The following is a 26,182-nucleotide window of genomic DNA, read 5'->3' as shown; positions in this document are numbered from 1 at the left end:
TACATGCTTGTTCTCCCTGACTCCCTTTATTTCTCCCTCTTGATTCAGTTCAGTCCAAGGTGCATTCTTGCTTTGTATATGTGGAGGAAAGAATATGCTGTAGGTCAGCTGTAGCTGTGTCTACTTAAGTGTTTATGACTTCTTGCTACAAGGTGATGTTGGAGTGAACAAATGCAGCATCCCTCACTCAATAAAAGTCTTCCGACCTGAAATCAACTGTGTAAGAATGTGACATTTCTTTCATTTCTTCACGTCCTGTGTGTTTTTCTACAGGGCTCAACCATTAGCCATCAGCACTACTACATCATTGCATTCAGCTTCCTCATTCATTTCAATGAGCTGGCACAGCGATGGTGTTGGCTCAACTTTAATGCAATGCAATATCATCTGGCAACAGATTGCTTTGGTCAATCAAATATGTATAACCGCACATTCCTGGTAGTTTACTGAGGCCCTTTGATTCTGTGAGTTCATACAGTGTGTTTTTAATGTTTGCGTGTGTGTTGTTTGAAACATTGTATTGCTGCCATCTTGGCCAGGGCTCTCTTGGAAAAAGAGATTTTGTAATCTCAATGGGACTTCCCTGGTTTAGTAAAGGATTAATAATATTAATTTTTAAAAACGTGCGGGATGTCAGCAGGAAGTCAGTTGGCTCCGCCAGAGAGGAAATGTAATGCTCATGCTCTGTAGGGAGGCTGTAGTCAGAACCAGAAGGGTCACATCCCACTTCCATCTGACTATTGAACTCTTGACCCGCCAAACACCACTCCTCACACGGACATTAATTTATAAATTACTAATTATTAACTTATTAAAATAAGCTTTTATTCGATGTTTTCTTACTTACTCTTCTAACTCTTTTTTGTATCTTAATTTGTATGTGAATTAGGTTTGTGTTTTGCTTATCCTGATGATTATCCAATCACAGCCACATTGTTCTTGTCATAATCCACTGCACATAGGACGTTCCTCACAGAATATAAAGTAATTTGAATTAAACTGAAATGAGTTTGGAAAACAGGAAATGCTTGAATTCATCAGTTGCAGGGCCTCAATTAAAGTGAATGAGAGAAAGAGAAAATGTTATATCATTATACTATTTATCTTACACTTTGTGAAGGTGATTATTTAATTGTCTCATCTTCTGGAACACACCCACACCAATGCAGCACCTTGTATTTGTATTGCTATTTGCAGTCTGACACCCACTTACCAAGTGTGAAGGTGTGTTTGTGTACTAGACTCACCAAGGCAGTGAGGCGAGTGCGGGCATTCACAGCATGCTTGAGAGCCAGTTTGATCATTGAAGGCAGCCTAATAACAACAGCCTCCATGTCCTGCTCTCCCCTCATGGCACCGGCCAGCTTCCCCAGTCCGTCTACGTAGGTCCTCCAGTGAGGCTGCACCTCAGCCGCTCCCCCCAGGCAGCCGTGCATCACCGCCTGACAGAAGCCTCTGCAGGCTGGTGGACCCAGCATGCCCTGGCAGTGCGGGCAGTACCACAGCCTCAGCAGGGCCCGGCTACAGTCCCGGCCGGGCCGCAGGTGGTCTGTGGTGTTGACAACCTCGATGCCCAGGTTCAGTGCCTGCAGGAAGACACGTGTGGCCAGGAGGGAGCGAGACAGACGGGTCATCATCACTTTGGGATAAGGGCCAAATGCTCCTGAGTCCTTCCAGGCTCCTCTTACACACTCCTCAGACACAGAGGACACGCTGCCCCCCAGCAGGCGACGGTATGCCAGGGGGAAGAGCCGACCATAGAGCACCGCCACCATGTGGTCCACTGTGGAGTCTGAGCCCAGGATGTAGAGCGACATATCCAGGAAGAGCTGCCCCACGGAGCTCTGGGCTCCACCTCCGAGACCTGGGAACTCGGACTTCAGCATGGCCAGGGTGGAGTTACGCCCGTGACGTAGCACCAGGTCAAAGGCCTCTGCAGCAAAGCAAGAGAATAACAGGGAAAAGAGTCAGATGAGGTGAAAGTTAGGCGACAAGCTGTTGCATTCAGCAGGTGATGATATGCCTCAGTAATCACAACAACCACGCCAAGCTGTCAAAAACTAGGCAGCAATTTAGCTGAAAAACATGAAACAGTCAAATAGATGCAATTCTCCCCAAACATCCATCCCATCCTTAACGATCGCAGTCAGAGAAAACTTCCCACGCACAGCCTCTCTTTCACTTTTCCCAGTTTTTCTCAATCTGTTGTTTTCTCTAATGGGACTATTCACACGTACACAAGACAAACACACACACACACACACACACACACACACACACACACACACACACACACACACACACACACAGTACTGCAGTAATAGACGAGGACTTGGAATACAAAGAGAGCAAAGCGGAACAGATAAAAAGCAAGATTTTGGTTTGACCTTTCAATACAACTAAAGAGCCAACTAGAAAAGAGATTCTTAAAAAAGTTCCCTTTAAGATTAAAGTATTAATCTCAAAACATTAGTCAGCCGGGAGAGGCATGACCACGAGGATGTCTGCAGGGAGAAAAGCATACAGAGCATGCAGGAGGGAGGGGTGCGTGGCCGATGCGAGGAGGGAAAATAATCATTGGCGTTTCGAGGCACAAAGTGAAGTCTTATCAACAAGGTGGCACAAGAAGCAAGAGCTCTATCATCGACCCGGTAGCAAAATGAGTGAGGACTCAACAACACAGGGGATTTAAAGCTCCATTACTGAACTTAGCAGGGGAGCTGAGAGTCAGTGAAATGAAGCTTTGGACAGGAGAATAGCTAGGGATGCCGAAATCCCATTTATACCGCAGCAAGTCCGCTACATCACTTTGTTGAGAGTGATAGCCACAACTGCTTTGTGAGGGTGGGGATGCGGGGGAGGCACTGGTTTAGGGGACATTAGAGGAAGTTATTAGTTTTTGTGCTACAAAAGCTTGCCATTTTATCTTTGTTATTTGATTTTTCTTGCTTGGATAGTTTAATTTCTTTCTCTTCATGCTTCTCTGAGGTCAAATGAGCCTATATGCAGAGCTCTGGGTCCTTGGGTAGCACTGAGAAATGACGTGACAGCTCTGTCTCTTTTGTGTCTAACGTATAATGTGTTTTTTTGTGTGCAATTTCAGGCACACAAGGAGGTCCATATGAGAATATGACAACATCTGAGCAAAGGAAATGAACATCACTCCCTCTCTCTGACTGACTGCTGCTGGTGTGCATTTCAATGATGTAACTTTTGAAAGAGGAATAAACACCATCTTCCTTATACTGCATTTCTCAAATTAAAAGTTGAGTTCATAAGAAACCAAACTTTGGTCATTTCAGTACAATGGGGCTTTTTGCTGCTGAGTATTTCTTGACGATACAGGACAGCACTTGCACACAAAAGGCCATACAATTTACCAATACCAAGAGTATTTCCAGTTTTCACTTATCCTACCAACAGTCGAGTTTCAAACAAAATACACACCCAGGTTAATGTAGGCGAGTGAGGGGGTAAAATACAATACAAATTTGCCAGAACAACATGAAATATTTTCATGATTTTTGGTCATTTTAATCAATTTCCAGGTGTTTCTATGACTGGAAAACTAGTCTGTCCATGTTTTTCAGTATTTCCAGGAGACATTGAATAAGTGAACACCAGGAGACCTCTCTGATAGTGGTCCCTTTCTCATTAATGTCTAAGGCTGTATTCAGACAACACACAACACATTTTAGAGGTATCGCAATGCCGAATAAAGTCAATACATAGATGCAAGTGCATTTGTAAAATGCTAATTAATTCTGGGTGGTGTGAAATGAGGTCAAGATATTTGAAAATGTTTTAACTTGAGTGAAAACTGTGCTTATTTTGAGGCTTTATGGCCCAATTCATTAACTTGCAGAAATATTTTAATAATTGGAGAGGAAAATAATGGAAAATTGATTTTCTGGTAATATTTGATCAGTCAAAGACTGAGCTGTCACACAAACACAACACAGGCACGGTACACACTGTACATACACAGTCGGTGCGCACATTCCTAGCTAGCAACAGTTGACGTCGTCGTTTGGGTCGTGCAAAGGCGTTTTTTGAATTACTAATGCCACAGTATAGTGTCAACTGAATCTGGTCCCAGTGTAAAGTGCTCATGGCAGCAATAGTTGTTTGCTGTTTTCCAGAGGAAATCAAATAATGTTGCCCTGCAGATGAAAAACATCTGTGGAAATTCAATGATGTTTCCTGGTACTCCTCCAAAACAAAAGGCAACATCACGTAAAAAAAAATACACTGTGTGTCGGGGTTTGAATGCATCTTCAAGCTAAAATGCTGTTGATATTGATTTTAAATGTCTTTATTTAACTGGCTCAAGAGGATCCTGGAAAATGAAGGGAAATACACTAATATCCTGTAATTGCCACATGTGACCACAGTGGCCGCTGTTCAGCAGAACTTCCCTCTTAAAGCCATTTATCCCAGAACTACCTCTGTGATAAACAGTAGCAGGCTGTGGTTGTAAATTTAAATATGTGTGTGTGAAAATTAAACAGGGTGTAAAGCAGCATGCGTGCTCAGTGATACAATTGTTGGGTGAATAAAGGTTAAGAAAAACATTTGAGGATATTTGGGTGAGTGTGAGAGGATGTTCGGGAGCAGCACACATCTGTTTAGATTTTTAGGCTACGGCTGTCCCGCTGCGTCGGCGGAGCACTTCCCTCTGTGATCAATGAGCAGACAGATGTGCAGATTGCCAGCCAAGACAAGGAGACAGACTGCAAGGAGGTAAGACACGCCCACACAAAAACACACACACACACACACACACACACACACACACACACACACACACACACACACACACACACACACACACACACAGATGTACATAGAAGTCTTCTATTCCTGGTAAAAGGAAAGCAGGAGCGTCTTATATTTGGTTAATGATTTAAAACTGAATGCAGTGAGAAAATGCACATTAACCTCAAAGATATCTGCTTCTCCTTTTCTCGGTTTCTATGAAAGCCTCTTAAATCAAACCCTGTAATTTAGCTGCTACCTGTAGTATCTCTTACACCACAAAGAGGAGAGCCACTTTGTAATGGCAAGAGAAAGACTAGAGGGCTCTTCATAAATGCAATTCAATGGCTCTAAGTAGCCGGGCTCATGGTAAGAACCATTGCGAGCCCATTTCCTGTGCATTCTGCTCGCTCTTTTTCATCAGTGAAAGCCTGTGCGGGATCAGGTATCCTCTAATGGAGGGGAGAGGGGCTGTATGTCAGGGACCTGTGACATTCTGGATACAACTGTAGGAGGTCAAGAGCACACATTAGCAGAGCAGGATCCCGCAGATACATATTGGGTCACACTTAAAATGTGCAGTAGCATTTATTTTGTCTGTTTCACAGATGGAGGCAGAAGGCTGGCTGCTGGAAAACTGTCTCTCCTCTGAGACTGAAGGCTTTTTACAGAGAGATCAGCGATACAGGGCAGAGGGAGATGTCTCTGCCTATCCTCTTTTACCTCTGTCCACCGATTTCACCAGCCAGATAATGTTTACGCTAAGGATTTGAGGCGTCTCAGCTTTCTTGGGCATGAAAATATGGATATCCACTAACTCATGTCCAATATTCAACAGCTCTGTCACTGAGGATACTATAAATCTGTACTGTGAATGCTTTAATGTAATATCTACCTTCTTTGCATATCATGTCATTAATCAAAGCCCCCAATTAAAGTGTGATCAAGTGATTTCAGGTAGTCTAAAGTTTAAAAGAAATCTAATAAATCTGTGTCACAGAGAGGTCACTTATTTCTGACATCTAAAAGCTCTAAGTGACTCCAGCTCTGACATTAAACAGGCTTCTCACATAATCTATGAATGGCCTGTCAAATGAACATATTTGATGTTCACGAAGCCATCAGTCTGGGTGTTACATAAGTCAGCTCTGCGGTTCATAACACACCAGACTGACTGACTGACCGCTGACTGTGGATGACACGCTGCGAAGGCAGACATGCGCCATGCGGCCTCATCAATCAACGACCCATACACCTATTATCCCCAGGAGAGGAAAACATCAATAAATTACCCAGCCAATGAGACTAATCCATTTGGCTGATGGAGTGTCACCTCTAGCCGCCACGGAGACGGATTGAGAAGCTGCTGCCACCTGGTCCTGGTGACAAAACAGTACCTGTCCAGGATGCAGAGAGAGGACTGGCAGGAGGACTGGAGAGTCATTCATAAAGACACATGCCAGCACTCTGTGTGTCAGGTGGAAAACCTGCAACCCAAGTGTCAATTTTAATGCAAAAAAGAAAAACAGGATTTTTATTTTGCTTGTTGATTGTGCAGTTTAGACTTTTTGACAGGGCTTTATAAAGTCAATGACAATCCAAATGTCTTCTCATGTGTCTGCAGTAGAACCCTGCATGTTTTTAAATGAGTGTATTGAGCATACAGATATGTGCACAGGCTGACACATGCATAAACCTCCCAGCAGGCTTTGCATTCAGTCATGATTTTATAAGCCTGTCTACAACAAAAGCAGCATCTGTTCATTGACTGTAAACAATATGTTGTTTTTCCACACACATCTCACTCCCACAGAGTGACCTGTCCCAGGTAACCCGAGAGCAGCTCCACCTGACGAGCTGCTCTTGCGGGAGCAGTGTGTATCTGAGTCCGGGTGCCCTGGGCTTATGGGATGGCGGCGGCAGCAAGGCAGGGCGGGGCGGGGCAGAGTGGGCTGATTCCAGGAACAAAGCAGACAGGATGCTGGTAAGGCCCAGATAGCATCACCAGCAGACCATGAGGGCCAATGGACAGCGGGGCAGAAATGAGACATGTATTAGGTTACTCCATCTGTTAGAGAGCACCTCCTCTCACACACAAACACACACATGCACACAGACGTACACAATGCAATCACACAGTGCACAGCAGTGGCCAGGTGGTGACAGTGTGGGCGAACATTTGGCAAATCATAGTGGGAGGGCAAGGTGTGAGTCAGGTGTAAGGACTATAGGTCACACACACACACACACACACACACACACACACACACTAGCAGATTTTCCTTTTCATTCATTTATCTGACTCCCCATGAGCTTCTGGAAAATGTTTCCCCGCAGCAAGACAAAATAAGAAGCAATATGCATTCATTCCTTGGTCTTACTACCTGTAGTCTGCAGATTAACTGAAGATGGGCTTATTGTGTCAGGCACTGATAAAATCTTGACAACATTGTTACTCATGAGCAGTCTGACAATCAGACAAGTTGTAACCAAGCCAAAAGGTTTATCCGGATCATCTAAACCACTGTTTTGTGAGGTAAAAGGGAAGGTGAGGGGACCAATAATGTTAATAATAATCCCTTATTACACAGGAAATCATGCAACTATCAAAAGGACAGCAGGGCAAAGTTGTACCTGGGAGTCTGTCTGTGAACTGTACTGGATGTTTAAAATGGAAGCCATGTTCTTTGATCACAGCAATTAACTATAATTATTACTACTAACAAAAATTACAAAACAAAAATCTATTCTAGAATAAAAGCCACAAACATCCAACTAACTTTTGGTATTGTCAGTAAGAAAATCTTTACTGAACTGAGCATAGCGTTCCTCCTAGTTTTCCCAGTAAAACAAAGAAATTTATTTTAAAATACTTCTTACTGTTTTTAAATCTGTGAAGGTCTCAACTCCTTCCTACATCCTTCCTACGTTGACATGTTCACTCAATATACACCAGACAGATCCCTTAGATCATCCTGTAAAGGTCTCCTCACTATGCCTAGAATAAATTCTAAAGCTTATGGTGCCTTCAGTCATTATAATTCCCACATGAAGTAAGATCTGCTACAACATTGTCTTCTTTCAAAAGCAGACTAAACACGTCTTTTTTTATTTTTTTTACTTTTTTAAAGTGTATGTCTCAAGGGTAACATTTTTATTTTAGAATCAGTATTATTATTATTCCCTTTTAATAATAATACTTTTTTATCTTATTCCCTTGTCATGTTTGATCTTTGCCTATTTTTTATTTTATTTTGAAGCACATTGAGTGTACGCCTGCTGTATGAAATGTGCTATGTATAAATAAACTTGACTAGCATTAGTCAGGCAGAGCACTGAGGACGTGCTTACATTCACTGATTACCATCAGCTGATTTATTCATGCTCCACAATCACCGGCGCCTTGTGATCTAAATAATCACATTAATATCCACATATTCTCATCACCTCATTTTTTGAGCGATTGTAAAAATGGCCCAGGAACAATAACCCACATCCAAAATTCCTCCTTTCTATATATTAATAAAAGACAGGAAGCACTGGACATGCACACAGACCAATACTGCTGATACAGAACATGCCAGACGGTTTCCTCTGCCTCCATATTTCTGTCTTTCGCCATTGACTCCATTGATCTCTGGTGCTGCGGTCTTTGTCGAGGTCAAAGTTGACCCGCTCTCTATCTCAGGCCGGCAAATAGGCGCTGCCAGAGGACATGGTGTGCAGCAGAATAGAGGACACAGTGAGGTGGCAAGGACGTAAGGGCAAAAGTGAACTGGAAAAACACAGCAGAGAGCTGGAGGGGAAGAGGACGAGGAGGAGGAGGGGGGTGAGTGAATAGTGCCAAAACGTGTGGAGAGAAACATTCAGCGAGGCAGGCTTTGAAGCTGCATTCAAAGGCAGCTGGAGTCAAGCAGTGCCAGAGCTGTGAGACACATCGCACACCTCTCGCCAAAACTCAGCCACGGGTGAGAGAGACCTGACACCCCAATCAAATGCTCGCCTCGCAGACAAAATACACATACAGTAGATACATCTTCGGACTCGGAGGAATCCTACCACTCAGAAGTGAAAGGCTATTCCAATAATGGATTCATTCCCAGCACACAGGCCGACACAGAGAAACAGGACACACAAACACACACACACACACACACACACACACACAAACACACCTACAGCTCTTGTTGCTCTCCAGGGTTGTTGTTGATTTGAGGACGTGGATAAAAAGCAGGCAGCCCATCCAGAGTGGAGACAGGTTGAGCAGAGATGAGAGAGGTCACGACAAACACAGCTTGAGTACTCAGCCTCCGAGCTCTATTAATTCAATATGCATCTCTAAGTAGATCCTGTGGTTTAAGATGAATACACTCCTACTCATTCACCCTCAGTCATCTGTCATGCTTGCAACGCATCACGCCCATGCATCAGTTTAATTCTGCACAGCTCGCTTTCAGGGAGAAACAAATGTTATAGAAGAAATATTTGCGTTGCCATTTCATAAAGTGCTTAACGAAAAATGAGATTCTTTCCTTTTTGAAGTCGGGCTTTTTAAGACATAAAAGAGCAGCGGACTGAACTGAAGTGAACTTATAAAGAAAAGCAGCGAGGGGATACTGAGTGTTTTTGAAGTTCTTGAAACAGATGGGTGCACAGTGTGAGCTAGAGAGAGAAACAAGGAGTGTGAGAGATGGAGAGAAAGAGATGGAGTGAAACAGTGAGGGCGCAGGAGGGATGACTGAGGCTGCTGCCTTTAATTGTGAATGTGGAGCTGCAGAGTCATTACAAGACAAAGAACTTTCAGCGGATGTCAGATTTTTGTCCCCAGTGTGGGACCTGCAGCTAGAGGCTCTGGTGCTTTATGATGTTGCTCTTGTCAATGTGACCTCAGATTATTAGAGGTTAATATTAAAACATAAGATACATTGCACTCATTAAGTTACTCTCTACCCCCTTGATGTTTTGTGAGTGTGTGTGGTTAAGATGAGAACAAATCCTACCTTCCTTTTTAATTAATACAAGCTGAATTTAATAAAAGACTAGAAAGGCCAGCGCCTCACTGTTTTAATAATTAATTGTGAGTTATATTGGCTCTTTTCTTTTATAATGATACACAGTTCTGTGATATAATGCTAAATACTTGTACTGCAAGATTACTTGAAGTTGACTCAACCCTGTCATGAGATCAAATGGACTGTGAGTGTGTGTGTGTTAGTGTGTGATTGTGTTTGTAATTGACTGCCTGAACCCATGAGGGCTGAAGGACATCGATGACAGTTTCATTACAGAGCTGGAAAGTGCAGTGTAAGGGCTATGGTGTTTACTGTATCTCTTTCTCGTGACAATGTGGGCTCAAAACACTGAATCGGTGCGTGTCGTATGCAACGGGACAAAGTTTTGCAACTTAGAAAAAAGGTCTCCAAATTAACAAACTATTTTCAGCAGGGATATTTCAATGTTAGTCTTAACTTTGTGAAAGGAGGGATGGCCTCGGGGGGGAAATAACATGCCAACAGACTTTGATGTGGAACATGAAAATGTGGAGCTTTTTACCAGGAGCAGTTAAAAAGAAATGGTGGAAGAAGAAAAGCTCTTGCTGAGCTTTTTGTGGCTGGTGGAAAGTAACCGTAACATGTTTTAAAATAATAAAAGCAACAGGCTCCGAACTGCAGCTCAAAGGTTATTGTAGCTGTCACTGAGGAGTAAGGTATCAGGACTAAAATGTACGTTCAGGAAGGCACAGAGGCCAGGCGGCTGCAGAGGAAAGAGATCAGCGGGATATAACTACAATAGCCAGAGGCTGCTAAAAAGAGGGAGAAAGAATTGATTTATGCTTATTTAACAACAGTGTTAGACAGATCGACTGAGAAACACTCAGTAAAACTGGGAAAGTTATCAGAGTGAAGATACAGATCAGAGAGGTTTGGAGTCTGAAGGCAAAGGAGGCAGCTGTCTGAGAAACAAAAGAAATGTTGAGAAAACGGCAACAAGTTAAAGAGCGAGTACGAAGCAGAAGACAGCTCACAAAGCCAGACTTCAGAAGATGACAGAGAATGAATCAGTATACTGCTGTTTAAAGTGTAAACTGGAAGAATCCCTGATCGCACTGACGACCACAAAGAAAGAAACCAAGAAGAATGAGCTAAGACAGCGTTTTGCGAGGCTCATTTAAAATTTATAAAATCATTCGTCACGCAATCCTCTTCATGGAGAGGTGTTAAGTGAACATACAATCTAGACAGAGGGAACACATGTTTTGGCAGTCTATCTGCACATATAAACCTCTTCTGTTGTAGCTGACAGCCCATCAACCTGTCGCTGCCTTCTTTCATCTTTGTACTTCTTCATTTTACCTGCTGGAATCTTGTATCTCTTAACTCTTTATATCAGGACTTTTCCAGCATTTAGAAATGGTGATGCAACAATAAAGTTTAGTGTGAAATATAGAAATACAAAATGTGGCAAACTGTTCTAAAAAAAAAAAATTACACTTTGCTGCGCTATCACATGAAAAAATCCCAAACTGCGAGTGAATGTGTTAAATAACTAAATCCAACTTGACTAAATGGTGTTTCTCAGGGGTACTGCTGTACTCACGGCATCACCGGAACAGAGGCCACCAACAGTCACATGGTTTAAGCGAAGTTCTGAAGTGATAATTTATTCATCCTGGGTGATAATTACTCACCTTACTTACTAAACTATAAATCAGATGTACTTACTGAGAAAGATACTGTTCAGCTAGGTTTGCTGGAAACTTGTCAGTGACCAACAGAAAGTGAAAATAGAACAGGTTCTCTGAAAAGGACAAAAATCTGAGCACAACCTGCAACAAGTGTTCTCCAGGCTTGTTCAAACATCCCACACATGCAGCTCAGAAGCAAGAAGTCAGGCTTCTGTTTAGTTGCTGCAGAAGAGCTGCAAAAGAGAGATGGAAAATCTGCCAACCATAACTTTCCCTTGCATTCTAATCCCGACTTTGACCTTTTTTATTTTTATGTTAGAGAACATTAGTGCCTTCCCCTACAGAGCCTCTCGTATTGTGTTTATTGTTTACGCCTGTGAGTTTCAGGAGTGAGCAGATTTCTCTGTAACCTTCGACACACTGCTTTAACTGAGATTCAGGCAAGGCTAAGCCATAATACACTATAGGTACTGTATATATTTCTCTTCAAAGCAACCATACTGATACTAATTAAGGTGAAATGACAGAGGAAGAGCATAGAGGCACATCCGTGTGTTATGCCCGGGGGGCGGTTATGATTGATGAAACTCGTGGGAAAATAATCATTGGTCAGATTTGTGGAAAAGATGGACAAAAATGTGAGGTGGCACAGAATTCACAGGGATTGGTTGAAGTTGTGGTAAATCAATCGTAACGGTGCAACTTTTCTAATTGGGATCCTTAATTAAACAATAAACACTGCGGTCTCAAATTAGCTCATTTCAAAGGCCGATATGTAGGTGGCCAGATAATCAGGAATACAGTTTTCACTCTTTCCATTCTAGTGGTCAAAAATCACTTCATGCAGCTTCACTTATTATGCAAAGTTATGCAAGGGGAAGGACCCATGGTTCAATTTCCACTTAAATTCCCTGCAGTTGTACATTTTTCAATCAAAACACGGTCATCAGTGGGGTGGGAAGCAGGTGAGGGATCATGTTCTTCAATTAGTTAAAAAATAAATAAATAAATAAATTGGCATGTAGAGAGACCATGATTGTAAATGTGGCAGGACAATCTCACAGATCACAAATATGCAAATATAACTTCATGATAACACGTAAACTGATTTTGTTTTGGGTATTTTACACATTGAATTTGTATTTAAACTCACTATAAAAAGTGTTTAACTGGTTAGGGTTAGGGAAAGAGTGTCAGTTTAATACTGATGCCGCTATATGACCAACATAAGTAGACCAGACCAACAGCAAGAAGATTGGCTATTTCTATATAGTTATTCTTAACGCCTGCAACCAGGTTGTATTCGATTGGTTCCCCTTGAAATCAATGAAACAAGGTGGTGGAAACACTTTTGTCCACAGGGGTCGTCAGAATTAACAACAAATAAAAATTCATTCTTGCTGCTTTAATTTAACTACAGTAATATTGTTTATATTACACACTCAAGATAATTATAAAAACACAAACAACTGTTTTAGAGCTTTAAAAACTAAATGTGAAATTGTGGTTAATCTGAGTCATCTGACCAGCAGCTGAATGAAAGAGCTCCAAACACTGTTGGCCAATATCACCTTAAAAGTGGCTTCAGTTGCCAGTGACATGTTGTCAGACATGATCCAACAAAGTATTTGATAAAATATTGATATGGCACCATCTCTTGTAAATGAGCTAATCAACGCCCACTGGAGTCTCCTCCTACAAGCACAGCAGATGTCCTGAGATTTTGGGGATTATGTCCATTTATAAAACAAAAGAAAAGAAACAATTAATCTCTCAACCAAAGAAGAGGAGGAGGAATTTGGATCTCAGACAGAAAAGACAGTTTAGAAAGAAATCACTTCCTGCCCCAAAGCCCCTTTAATCTGGATGCAAATATTTCCTTAAGCATGATGGCACAGTGGTTGGCAAATTATAATGAACCAGCAAATTTACATTGATGAAGGAAGTAAAAGCATCTCTGTGTTTTTAACACACACAACCATGATTGGCACCGAATTCAATCAGCAAAACAACGGAGCAGAGATCCCCATGTTGTTGTTCTGACATCTGAAAAAATGCATTTGGCTTAGTACCACTGTGCATAAACATCCTTTCGAGTAACAAACATCAAAATCTGGCTAAAGCTTTTTTACAGGACATTCAAATGTGTTTCACTGCTGTAATTTACCGCAACATTGCATCCCCTGAAAATTGTCATTACGCCGTGTAGAATAATCTCCCTTTTAAATTCAACAAGGTGATGAAGGAATTCATTTGGAGAGACATCAGGGGGAAAAACGTTATTGTACAAATATGGGCAGCAGAGAGGATAAGGATTAGAAAACAAAAGTAAACCTCAGACAACAACAGCGGCAACAGTGAGACGTAAACTAGAAGTTGAGTCTGAAACATAGTGGTGGTTAAAACCTGGAAGCAATATCAACACTGACTACTACTACTACTGCTAATATTAATAAACTTTTTCTTTCCATACTGGTGAGCTAGTGGCTAAAATACACAAGCAAGTCGGGAACATTTTAGTCGCAATTGCATCTCTGTATTTTCCATTTACTCCCTTTTTGACATTTTGTTCTGAGGATTGTACATTTTTTCATTCAATAAGAAAGTTACTGAAAAGGGAATAAAGCTCTCAGAGCTGGTTTGCTTGCTAACTTAACTGTCAGTTAACAAGCTTAACAAAACAATAAAAGACATAATTGGGCCATCGACTGTCTCACAACTGTCTGCAAACAAGACAAATTACAATTGCGTCCTCAATTTTGTGCTCTCCATTCATTCTAATGAAATGTTAGGGCTGTTAGGATGGTTTGTTACACAGAACCACCTGGGAAGTTGTCATTGGAAACTGTTTGGAAAAGGGCACTTTCAAAACGTATTTGTCAGGTAATTGCACGAACTATCTGTAACCGTCAAACTTCAACCAAACCATATAAAGTAGACAAACTCTTGCTGAAGCCAGTTGGGAAAATAATATAACTGATCCTAGCAGCATCTACACTAACCTCTATGGGACTCGCCATTGTTTCTCGCTGATTGTACTCTAACCTATGCCTGTAACGCTGATTGGTCCGGTACCACTGTAGCTGGGCCACAAACTCACAGACTGATTCTCACGTGATCTCATGATTTTGTGATCTTGTGAGTCCAGCTGCCTCGCGAGGTTATTCAAATGTGGCTTGCTATTGGAATTTGAATGTCAAAGTTTACAAAAGTTCAACTTAACGCAACAATTTGCTCGGATTTGATTCCCCTCCTCAAACAAATCAAGTGACTGAATAGAATTAATTTGCTGTCAAATGCTGCCGTTCAACATAAATAAAAGAAAATACAATTTGTGGTTTTATGGGCAGTTTTATGTTGCAGTGACTTGTCATCACTGTGACGTTGCCAGGCAACCAGATAATCTAGACAGATGGATTAAACTGTTGTTTCTCGTAACTCCTTCTGAAGCCACAAACTGACGTTTATTTCCATTTCTGCTTGTGTACGATTCAAAAAAGACACAACATGTTAATTGATGAGCTTTAGACGTGCTGGCAGAACTTTGAACAGAGCCGAGCTGTCTTCCAGTCTTTATGCTAAGCTATAGGCTAATCACATCCCAGCTGTCTGTCTACTTAACACACAGACACGGGAGCGGTACCTTTTCATCTGACTCAAATGTCACAAAATACTGCTCCTTTAGATCAAAACACAAAAGCCCCCTCGCAGTTACCAGCGAGTAAAAGTGAAACAGTGGGATGTTTGCCTCATCAGAACGTTTGCTTTCAGGAGGCTGAGGGAGTCTTGTTCAGGGGTTACATCATCACTGCTGCTCTGCTGCTGTTGCTGCTGTGCACTGTTGACATGATTGTTAGCAAGCATTATGTAAATAAGCATCTACCACTTCCTTCCACAATTGTATGACTCTGCACCGAGCAGCGCCCGATTATTCCTGGTTCGTCTGCCTTTGTTTTCTTTGTAATATGAGACGTGCGTGTACGAAACAGTAATCCCGGTAACTGCAATAATGATCTTCTCCTACTCTTTCACAGCTAGATAAACAAACTTCCTGGCCTGTGACTACGCCACTTCTTCTCCTCCTGATCACAACAATGCAGTTGAGTCTGTTGTTTGAGCTTCTGTGTCTCCTTTACTTCACTGACGTTATTGGTAAACAAGCACCTAATTAAACAATGCTGCAAAGTGTATGGCACTCCTCAACCTGCGCTACTATAAATAGGTGAGAGTTAAGAAAGGGTATTGTACATGATGGAGGGGGAAAAAACCCTCTCAGAGCCTCTTTGTTGTTTGTGTGAGAGAGGAGATGAAAGACAAACGCCTACGCTGCCTGAATGGCTGAGACACACCTCACCCTCTCTCCTCACCTCCTCCTCCTCTCCCCCCATCCTCTTTCTCTTCTTCACTGCCTCCTTTCTTGCATCTCTCTCATCCCACGAGCTGAACAGGACTCCCTTGTTTGCCCCCCTAACCCCACCCCTCTCTTTCTCACACACACACACACACACACACACACTTGTTAAGGTTGATGCCAGTTTTGCACGGTGTACGCCTCAGTCACCAGAACACAGAGGCACAAACAGGGCTCACAGAAACTCACAAACAGCCTGACAAGTTCCCAGTTTGAAGGCCGACGCACACATCCATGCTGCACAGTTTCTCTCCTCTATCGGTCTTCACGTTTCCTTTTTGTCTCCATTAATTAGAGCTGGTCTAACCTTTGGTGCTGCCCTCCCCTCCCTCCCCCTTCTCGTCCCCAACACCCCAGGCTTCATCCATCTACTGTGAAAAAGACATCTCCAGCAGAATAAAAAATGAATGTGACAACGTTTTTCTTTTTTGGGGGGGGTGGGGGGAGAAACAATGGGGAGAGTCCCAGCGCAGCGCTCCGTTAGGTTATTTATCTCCAGGTAAAGAAGTGTCTCATCCCCTACTTTTCCTTCCACCTTTGCTAATCCTACACTCCCACAGCCCCAGTGCTCCTCTTCAGCCACCTCACTCCCTCCTTCTCCTCCTCTTCCTCCCCTGAGAGTCACCTCAGAAATCCATACATTACAATCTGGACCTCTGGAACTAGCGAAACGGCAACACTTTTAATTTTTAATCAGGGCCTCAGTCAGAGGGGACCTGGCTTTTTCCGCTCGCCTTCTCCCGCCACCTTTCTCTCACCTTCACTTCTACCCTCTCCCTCTCTCTTTTACTCGAACTCGCCCACGCACCCCATCCCTCGTGCCTCCCTTCCCAAAGTCACGGTGATGAATGGGTGAGCGCTGCCATCTCCGTGCCCACCAGCAAGAGGCAGAGGCCGGCTAACGCGGCTCAGACGCTCTCGGGGATCACAGGCAGGGAGGAGAGTAATTAATCCAGTAGGATGGGAGGCAGGGTTGCAGGACATACTGTGAGCTTCAGGAGAGTGTTTGTATGTGTGTGTATGTGTGTGTGTCTGTCTGTCTGTGTGTGTGTGTGTGTGTGTTGGAGCACATTATTGGAAACAGAGGATAGAAACACCAGACAGTTTTTTTTATCTACGTATAACTGGGGGTTCAGAGCACAAGGTTAGGCTAGTGTGCGTGTGTGTGTGTGTGTGTGTGTGTGTGTGTGTGTGTGAGAGAGAGAGAGTGGGTAGATGAGCTCCTTAAATAAACACCACTTGGGTACAGACAGGAGCAGCCAGAGGCAGCACATACAAGGCTGTCCTTGAACTCCAGGGTCAAACACACTATTACAGCCACACACACACACACACACACACACACACACATATAATAAACACACAATAAATTCTAACATCTGCAAGGATGAAGAACGAGGCTTTTTAAAATTGTGAAGGGGTGTGAGTCATTATTTCAGCTCCTTTGTTTGAGTAAATCCATTGTCGGTACCGATACTCAGAATAATCAGTAAACTCTAATTGTCCGCGGCCGGTAGGGAGGACTCAGCTTCTAAATTAAATTGCACTCACCTTGATAAGAGAGTCTCCCAGACAACTACGAGGTAAATGAAAGATGTGAAGGAGTTGGATGTATAAACAGGTGTGTTCTCCATCAAAGCTCTATGTTAATTGGCCCAATCCATTACCCACTTTGACGTGCTTAATGTTTCGGGGGATGACCGATTAGTGCAACATGGAGCGCCGTACACAAGCGCCTGGCTGGTTTCCTCTGGTCCGTGACGTCTAACCAGGGGCTACAGCTCCATGCATCATTAGTCCTGGCCTAGCCAGCATACCAATCACATGTCCCTGTAGCCTAATAGGGAAACTGACGGGAAATGGAGGAAATGGCTTCGATGCTGTAGAGCTGCTCTGTGCGGTCTCCCGGGTTTTTGTGTGCGTGTATTAATGGACAAGGCTTGAGGAATTATGGCACAAATGAAGCTAGAAAGGAAATGTGTCAACCTTCCGGGATTGAATGGAACATGGTTGGGAAATATTGGATTTTGCAGCAAACATGAAAAACATGTGGAGAATGTGTGAGTGCACACAGAGCAGGAGGGGCACTGAAAAGCGCAGGTCTTGTGAAGAGAGGAAATTGTGCTCGGATGCTTCGTGTCAAGCTTTCATCTTGTTTCTGGTACACAGCAGGCAGCAGATCAGTGCATGAAAGGTGCAACACCTGAGTGTAAAGGTAGTCTCTCTTCTCTAACTTTTGACACCATGTACCACCTTGGAAAATATTAGGTTCTCAAAGTACCACTATTATGACCGATGATAAAATACAGAGGAGCTAGGTTAATTGCATAATAAAAAGACCTGGTAGAGCTAGAGGAGTCCTTGCTGCAGTGGCCATGGGTTTGACTCCGACCTGTGACCCTTTGCTTTCACCTTTCAGCTATCACTATCAACTAAAGGCAATAAAGCCCCCCCAAAAATGTTTATTTATTGTTGACTGTTGTTAAATCCTGACTATGACAGGTCCAAGAACCAGAGGTAATTTGGTGGAAAAGGATTACTCCTGATCTACACTTCTCTTCCTAATAGTTCCCATTTGGAGCCACAATTGCAGTTTTTTTTAATTTTACCTCCGCTTACTATCTTGCCATCACATTTTAAGAACAAACAAGAATTTTCATTCGTTGTAGTATTCTAATTTACGTTTTTAAATCAAAATATTTTCAGAGAATCCTCCGCATACCACCAGAGGCAGCTTGTATACTATCAGTGGTACAAAATGTTACGGCAATAAATATAGTAGTTGTTTGGATATTTCAGTCAGGACCAAAGTGGTGGATCCATCAACAGCCCGACATTACCATCCCCAGAGCCACGCAGCTAGCATGGCTAAAAACCCTCGCCGTGTTTTCCTCCGTTACTCTTAGTCAGCGACGGGTTTCATCAAGCGTTACGAGTCGGCTGCCCTGGATACAGGTAGAAGTAGGTGTCGTGCTGCAGCCCACATAACGTGACCCATTTTTTCAGAAAGGAGGAGCAATCAGCAGCACAGCCGAGGGGTTCCAGAGACAGGGAGCACACACACAGTCCCAGAGGACAGACAGCTATTACAGCACAGGAAATACAATCATCTACGAGCCTAGAGGCTAAATGTAAGATTCAGCAATAGCGGAGTTAGGTTCTTTTTAAGTCCAATCAGCAACCCCCACTGGCTCATAAATGTGTTGGTGATGCTTGAAGATTTGATCAAAGATACTTGTCCACCTATTGAGGACAATTGTTGTTGCAGTGAACGGTATTATAACTGTGAAAAGAGAGAAATGGTGTTTTCTCCACGGATTTTCCCCATCATGGGAGTCTTTTTTTTCATTTTTACGGGGGAGATTACCAGACTTTTATGAAGCAAGAGTGTAGCTGCTGGTTCCCAGTATGGCAAGATCAGGGAGGGAAATGGAAAGAGTGGATGAAAGAGGAGAGGCAAGGAGGGATGAGTGGAGATGAGAGGTCACAGCGGAGGGGAGAGCAGCCTGACAGATATGGAAATGAAGTCAAGAGGGAGACAGAGATACGAACTTTTCCTTCACTTCCTCTTTGTATTTACCCTTCAAAAAAATAGAGTGAGGCCTAATAAAACATTTATCATTCCAGGAAAGCTCTTTAATGTCTTTGACATTAAAAGACTGAAAGGAGGGAGAGAGATGAAAAGACACCAGACAGGAAGAGAGAGAGAGAGAGAGAGAGAGAGAGAGAGGAGGATGTATATGATGGTGGTGAAAGGGCTCGACGAGTCAGAGGACAAGAAATCACAAAGGTGTGAAAGGAAGTAAGTGAGAGGTGAGTGAATTACACAGAGTTTGAGGATGAAAAGCAGACAAATAATTGATTAGAAGAAAAAAGACAGTCGGGCAGAATTACAGGACAAATCCAGCCTTAAAGGTGATTTATATATGTCGTTTAGCTTGAAGGATCTTGGATGGTAAAGGCTTAATTTGTGAAACAAATCTGTTCAGGTAGCTGAGCTCAAGACTTGGGCTGGGTAAATGTTTTAATAGCAGTGTCAACACAAGATGTGAGTTTCTGTGTCAATACTTGACTTGAAGAGAAACTGAACTGAACTGAACACTTGAAATTTCTTGTTTTTTGCTCCAGTAACTTCTTTCTGCAGTGATGTATACAGGTGTACTCCAGGACCCTGTGGGATCACTGTTGGATGTGGTTAAGAGTAAGACAGAGCACATTTCTGACTGTGACCAGAGGTGAAACAAGTATTAATACAAGTTTCTCTTTAAAGTTATATTCCTTGACATTTCATGAACTCAAACCCCATTTTTGATACTGTTCAATGCATTTACATTCTGTAGTTATCTCGCTTTATACCAGCTTTTAGTGGCGGAGTCCGACATTCCAGTACTTGATTCAGATATCAACACACAAGGGATTAACAAGAGCAAATCTCTTTAATGTTACCACAGTAATAAGGCTAACATTGACAATCTGACATCAGGTGAATTCCTCTTGATGTAGCTATTAAGTTAGCTAGCCATTTATCTAGCATTTTGTTACCACTAGCCACATGTGACTATATGTAATGTGTCAGTAAAGACTTTTACGCTTTTACAGCAACATCTTTTAACCTACTTAAAATCTGTCTTTTCAACATAGACGAGGCTAGCACATAGCACATCTACAGGAAAGAAGAAAGTCGACTTAGGTTTGCTCAACTGTTATTGGTGCACAGAGCAAAAAGGGGCAGGAGTTAAGAATATAGAGAAAATAGAGATCAAAGTAAAGATGCATCACATGCTGACTTGCTTGCTAGAAATGAAGCTAAAGTTTGATACTGTATGAATGAACACATTATATTCAGACAATTGCATATGTGTTCTTCAGATGTCTCTTCTCTCTCTGACATAATAAAGCAAGAAATAAAGCCCTTCAAAAAGACACACGTACTGACAAAGAACTATTGAATCTGCCTATAGTTACAGAAACTCTGATTAGCAAGAGAGGAGTTTTTTGTGGGTTTTTGTATCTACAAAATCAGCAGCGTTAGATCTTTGATTGTCCGCTTTGTGGTTCTGAAAATGAGCTGTTCTAGTTCACAAAGAGTGATTGTAAGAGTCTGAGATTACGAGAGAAATATTTGTGCATTCTGTTTTAGTGCTTTCTCTGAAATATGTGTCTGAAGTGATGTGAGAAAAGAAGATAGAGAGTGACAGACCGAGACAGAAACAAAATGAATTGGAAAAATGAAAGTGAGGCAGACAAAGAAGCAGAACACAGACGGAGGAATTAATGAAAATGAAATGTGACGGTGCAAAAGAAACATCACGGCTGCATTCAATCATCCAAACAAATACATAAACAGGCTGAACAGAAACAGCCAAACAGGAATTAGACGACTGAGACTTGTATGGTTTCATGATTGGATGACATATTTGGACATTTACGCCCGTAACACTGATCGTTAAGATGTTCCACATTAACAAATCTCACTGCAACAACAGGGAAGAAGGAATACAAGATGGTCTGGTAGTTAGTGCTTACTGTGAGTGAATAGCGTCACTTACATAAAAAATAAAATAAGTTTACAAGCAATAAGGATAATCTTATAATAATAAATTGTGATTATGGATGGTTTATGTCAGTTTCTTCCACCTCGCAAGCTATAAGTTAAACAATATAAAACTGTAAACATATCACTTCTACAGTAGAATACTAAAGAGATAAATATACAGGTACACGCTGAAAAACATGTCACTTCTGACAGGTATTGTAGTATGTGTCAGCAGTCGTGACTGAAGGCAGCAGGGTGATTGAAATGTTTGTATGCGTAAAACTGTGGTGATTGTTTTGAATGGGTAAAAAAAAACAGACAGAATACCAAACGTATTTTTATACGTCTCATTGTAAACGCTACGTTGTCTCAACCTATAACTGCTGTATTCCTATAAGCAAGGCGAGGTAAAGAGGTGAAAATGTTCTTAATATAGTGTCTCGCAAAACTGACGTAGATTATTTTAAGGTGGAAAATATTCAGCAGTGCATTGCTCTGCTTCCCTGCCAGGACTCCAGTCTGCTTCTCCAAACTGGGGGCGCTCTGACTTCTGTCTACTGCAGGTTTCCTCATACAACCCTGATTCAAAAAACCCAAACTAGCCCTTTAAATTTGCACTTAGGTGTTAGAAGTGGCAAAACTATACACACTCTTTTCTCAAGTAGAAGTACAGATACTCTGGTAAAAGTAGAAGTACTGAATCAACTTATTTATTCAAGTAAAAGTGAAAAGTACAGGCTCTGAAATATACTAAAAGTATAAAAGTAAAAAGGTTCTCTATTTTCTCTGAAGGACAAATCTGAAACTTCAAATAGGGTTGAATCTCCCACTCTTGTTTGTTTCGTCTTGTTACAGCTTTTGACTAATTTTTGTCTTGTTATGTCTGTAATGCGTGAAATGCACTGATCTTGACTGTGAGAAGCAAGGACGGAATTTTGATTTCAGAGGTGGGGGGGACACGTACACACAAGTATTTTTAATAAAACTCTAACTCTTTCAGTTCACTGTGTTTTCTAGCAATTCTTCTAGTTTTCTATTGCTACTTTTAAGTTTACTGTTCCCTTTTTGGTTTGACTGGTTGTAAAGCTGTGTTTCACCTTGTTAGTCAACTTCACTCCAACTCAGTACCACCAATTTTACACTTATTTTTGGAATATATGGTAAACAGACCTCATTTACATAGCACCACCCAGTGGTGGGCAGGTCAAACTGGCAGGAATATCACAGGTGGGGAGAAATTTAATAAAATGTCCATAATTCAGTGTAAGTAGTAACACACACACGCACGCACGCACGCACATGGACACCGATTCAAACGTTAATGTAAATGAAACCTCTGATATTGCAATCCTTCTAGCTGACGTGACCCAGGCAGAACAAACGCCCAATTTACAGTGGCAGACTAATAAGGACTCCTGGGCAACTAGCAGACCGGTGTGCAAGCAAGATGGAGTGACAGCCAATCACACAAGAAACGGCAGAGCCAATCGAGGAGCTTGTGGGTGGGTCTAAACTAAGGGAAACAGGCTTCAGCTTCAGCAGCCGTTTTCTGCTTGGTCCTAATGCTTGACGTGACGGTAAAAAATGCAGGGGAAAAAAACGGCCTTTTGAAAAAGTGCAGGGGACATGTCCCCTGTGTCCCCCCCCCAAATGACGTCCATGGTGGGAAGGCGTGCAAATGCTGCAAAAAGAAGACACAAAAAAAATCAATAATTCCCCCCAAATGCATTAAAACTAAAGTAACAAGCTTTTATTTTAAACTGTATGGAGTAGACAGTACAGACATTTATGTGTGAAAATGTAGGGGGTAAAATAAAGAGTTTTATTGAAGTCAGATACCTAAAAAAACTGCTCAAATACAGTAACAGTAAGTATTTGCACTTTGTTACTTCCCACCTCTGATGACTTTATGCGACTGAGCAAAGTTTTGTGACTAAGCCAAAATCAGCATCGCTATCAGAGTGTAAAAGAGGCAATAATCATTAACATTAACTATTCATTAAAGAAACAGCCACAGCAGATTCGGTCCACTAAGTGTACAGTGGAAAGCTCCATGTGCACTTTTACTGCTCCTCTCTCTGATACGTGGCTTCGTCTCACACGGCAGTCGATTGACTTTTTAAGGAATCATCAAAGGAAACGGCACCACCAGGGCGCACAGAGAGCGCCAAGAAATGTGCTGAGCTTAACACACAGTCACATCCATCATTTGCACATGGCAGCCTGGTTGAGCTGTTGCATTCGTTCACACCGACTTAACAATGAGACGAATATGAAAGTTATAATTTACATCTGTCGCTTTCTCGTGTTATATAATAGTGTTTGTCGTTAACAATGTATTATCCTGTTATTTGTGATCATCTATTCTGAAGCCTCTGATGTCCTACATTTATTTTGTTTTGCTTTGCAATGAGAAGATTATATTAAAGTACCACACTGTGTTTTTTCTGGGTGGAGCTCTATTTTTTTTAGGGGTTAGTTACAGAAGGTCAAAAATTAAGGAAGACATAAAAATGATATCTTCACATATTGCTCAATATGCTCTTTAAAAAAAAAAATGACAGTCTCCTGTGTCACAGTCGCCCCCCGGTGTTTTGACAGACAGGATGCGATGCTGTGGGAGGATGAGGAGCCTCTCATCGGCTCTGTGTTGTCATTCTAAACTTAATCAAGTAGACATGCCAAATAATGCATGAAGTAAATATATCAGCTGGACACTTACGTGCAAAGACACACAGTGTTTGTAGTTTACTGTCATCAAAGTAAGTAAAAATCCAAACATCCATAAAAAAGAAGACATTTTTGCATTAAAATAGTGTTTTTGTCTAATTAAAACAGGATTTGAGTTGGTGATTGGATTGAAGCATAACTTAACATCTCTATTGGAAGTATGTTATATAGCTGAGCTGTGAACATCACATTCTTTTCTTTCAGAGAATTTTTCTGAAGCTCTATACTGACATGTCCTTCACTTCCTGTTAACTTATATGTTGTGTTACGCATAAGCCTGGGTCTGTAATATTCCAAAGAAGCCTATAAGATGCTTTTTTAAAATCTAATATTATGTTCCCTTCCTTGTTAAATGATTTTTTGATTTTTCTATCAAAGAGACATTTCCCTTCCAAACGTCTCAGATGGATTCATTTATGTTTGAGACCCAAAAAAAATACAATTATCCAATATTTCACAAAAAAAATCAAAGATTAAAGCAAAGTACCAAGAATGATTCATGTAGCAGAACTTTGTTTTTCATTCTTTCATCTTCCATTAATCATCTTGCGACCCAAAGGATTTATCTTTAGTTAAAACTAGCTCCACTTTGACCAGTAACAGTAAAATGCTGCTAACACATTGTTACATTAGTATTAATAATCCAACAATAACATAAAACAATTAATTTGTCTAGGGAGCCGGTACTTTTACTTTTGGTATTTTTTGCTGATAAGACTACAGGACTTTTGCTTATAATGGAGTATGTTCACATTCATGCATTGGTACTTTGTATTACTTGTATTATGTATTACATATTCAGGGGTGTTGCTGTAACTCAGTAATGTTTTATACTCTAGTAATTTCTAAGTGAAATCTATTTTACTTTTACTAAAGTAGGTATTTTATTCTATTAAATACTGTTGGAATAAAATGCAGTTCAGAGGCATAATGTGGAAAGTGGGGGACATTTGCAGTAAATAGTATGACATGGTTCGACTCTGGTCCTGTTACTGACCTGGTCACTAATAATAATAATAGCTTTTATTTTTTTAGTCTTTTAAAACAAGGTTAGAGTGCTACAAACACACATGTAAATACAAGGATCAAAGCAAACAGAGCAATTATAAGAAGGCTCACCAATAAAAGGGAGTTTTTAGTAATCCCTTAAAAGAAATCATGCAATCATCACATCTGATGATGGATTTGGTTGGAAGATTGGAGCGGCCGGGAGCAGGAATAGGGGGTCAACAACTCTGTTATATATGTGGGAGCCATGCGAAATTGATTCTGTGTTTTATTGGAAGCCAATGAATAACAGGAACTGGTTCTGGTGTGTGACTGACTCCCAGTGTGTTAGCTAACAGCCGCATTCTGCACTAGCTGAAGGCGGGTTAAAGAGCACTGAGGGATGCAAGTGTACAGCGAGTTACAGTAATCTAAGCGAGAAAAGAACCAACTTCACTCTGCTCAGTTTGAACACGTGGAATTTTAAAATAATCAGTATTTTTAAATCCGTTTGAATAAAATTTCATAACGGTAACTGCATACTTCCACATGAGGAGAAACGGGATAGAACTTCTTCCAGCTGTGATCATATGATCACAGAGCAGAGAGACTTAAGAGTAGCCCCTGACAGCCTCTGGGCCTGAGCCACGAGGGCTGAAAGTTCAGGTCTCACTGGGGGGTCCCGTCACATTTCTGCCTGTATTAAGTAGCTCAAGCAGAGTCTGGACTATATGCATATAGACACACACACACACACACACACACACACACACACATGTGAGAGGACACACACACACCCTGCCATTGGGCTTTGTTCTTCCTATTGCTGTGGTCCACTGTGGGCTGCCATAGACGGCAGTTTGTCTGTCACACAGTCTGCGCTGAGCCTGGCAGTCAGACCCCAGGGAGGAAATCTGGCTCGCGAGCGGATCAGGGAGCCTCCAGTGATGCCTGATCTCGCCATGACACAGCCCCGCCCCTCTGTAAAATCAGAGATGTGAGGTGAGAGCTGCACTGTTCCAGTTTAAGCCACTGGAACTGACTGAGCACACACACCTAATACTTAGAAACACAC

At 41.8% G+C, this 26,182-nt stretch overlaps 1 protein-coding gene and 1 long non-coding RNA gene across 3 annotated transcripts in view; both read right to left on the bottom strand.

The window, feature by feature from the left end:
* gpc3 (glypican 3) overlaps positions 1–26,182 on the bottom strand; it is a 103,875-nt gene that overhangs the window by 44,491 nt on the left and 33,202 nt on the right. For both annotated transcript variants that reach the window (XM_051419243.1, XM_051419242.1), the window contains exon 3: positions 1,248–1,933. In XM_051419243.1, coding sequence (XP_051275203.1) covers positions 1,248–1,933 — 686 coding nt within the window. The remainder of the gene's footprint in view (positions 1–1,247; positions 1,934–26,182) is intronic.
* Positions 20,274–26,082, bottom strand: LOC127374184 (uncharacterized). Its single transcript, XR_007887005.1, has 2 exons — positions 25,905–26,082; positions 20,274–23,071 (listed from the first exon to the last, which is right to left on the bottom strand). It is a non-coding gene; the product is annotated as an uncharacterized LOC127374184 (long non-coding RNA).

Source organism: Dicentrarchus labrax, unplaced genomic scaffold, assembly GCF_905237075.1.
Source record: "Dicentrarchus labrax unplaced genomic scaffold, dlabrax2021, whole genome shotgun sequence".
In the NCBI taxonomy this organism is placed as follows: domain Eukaryota; kingdom Metazoa; phylum Chordata; class Actinopteri; family Moronidae; genus Dicentrarchus; species Dicentrarchus labrax.
The sequence above is the reverse complement of the archived record's forward strand: the minus strand, read 5'-3'. Positions and strand labels throughout refer to the sequence as shown.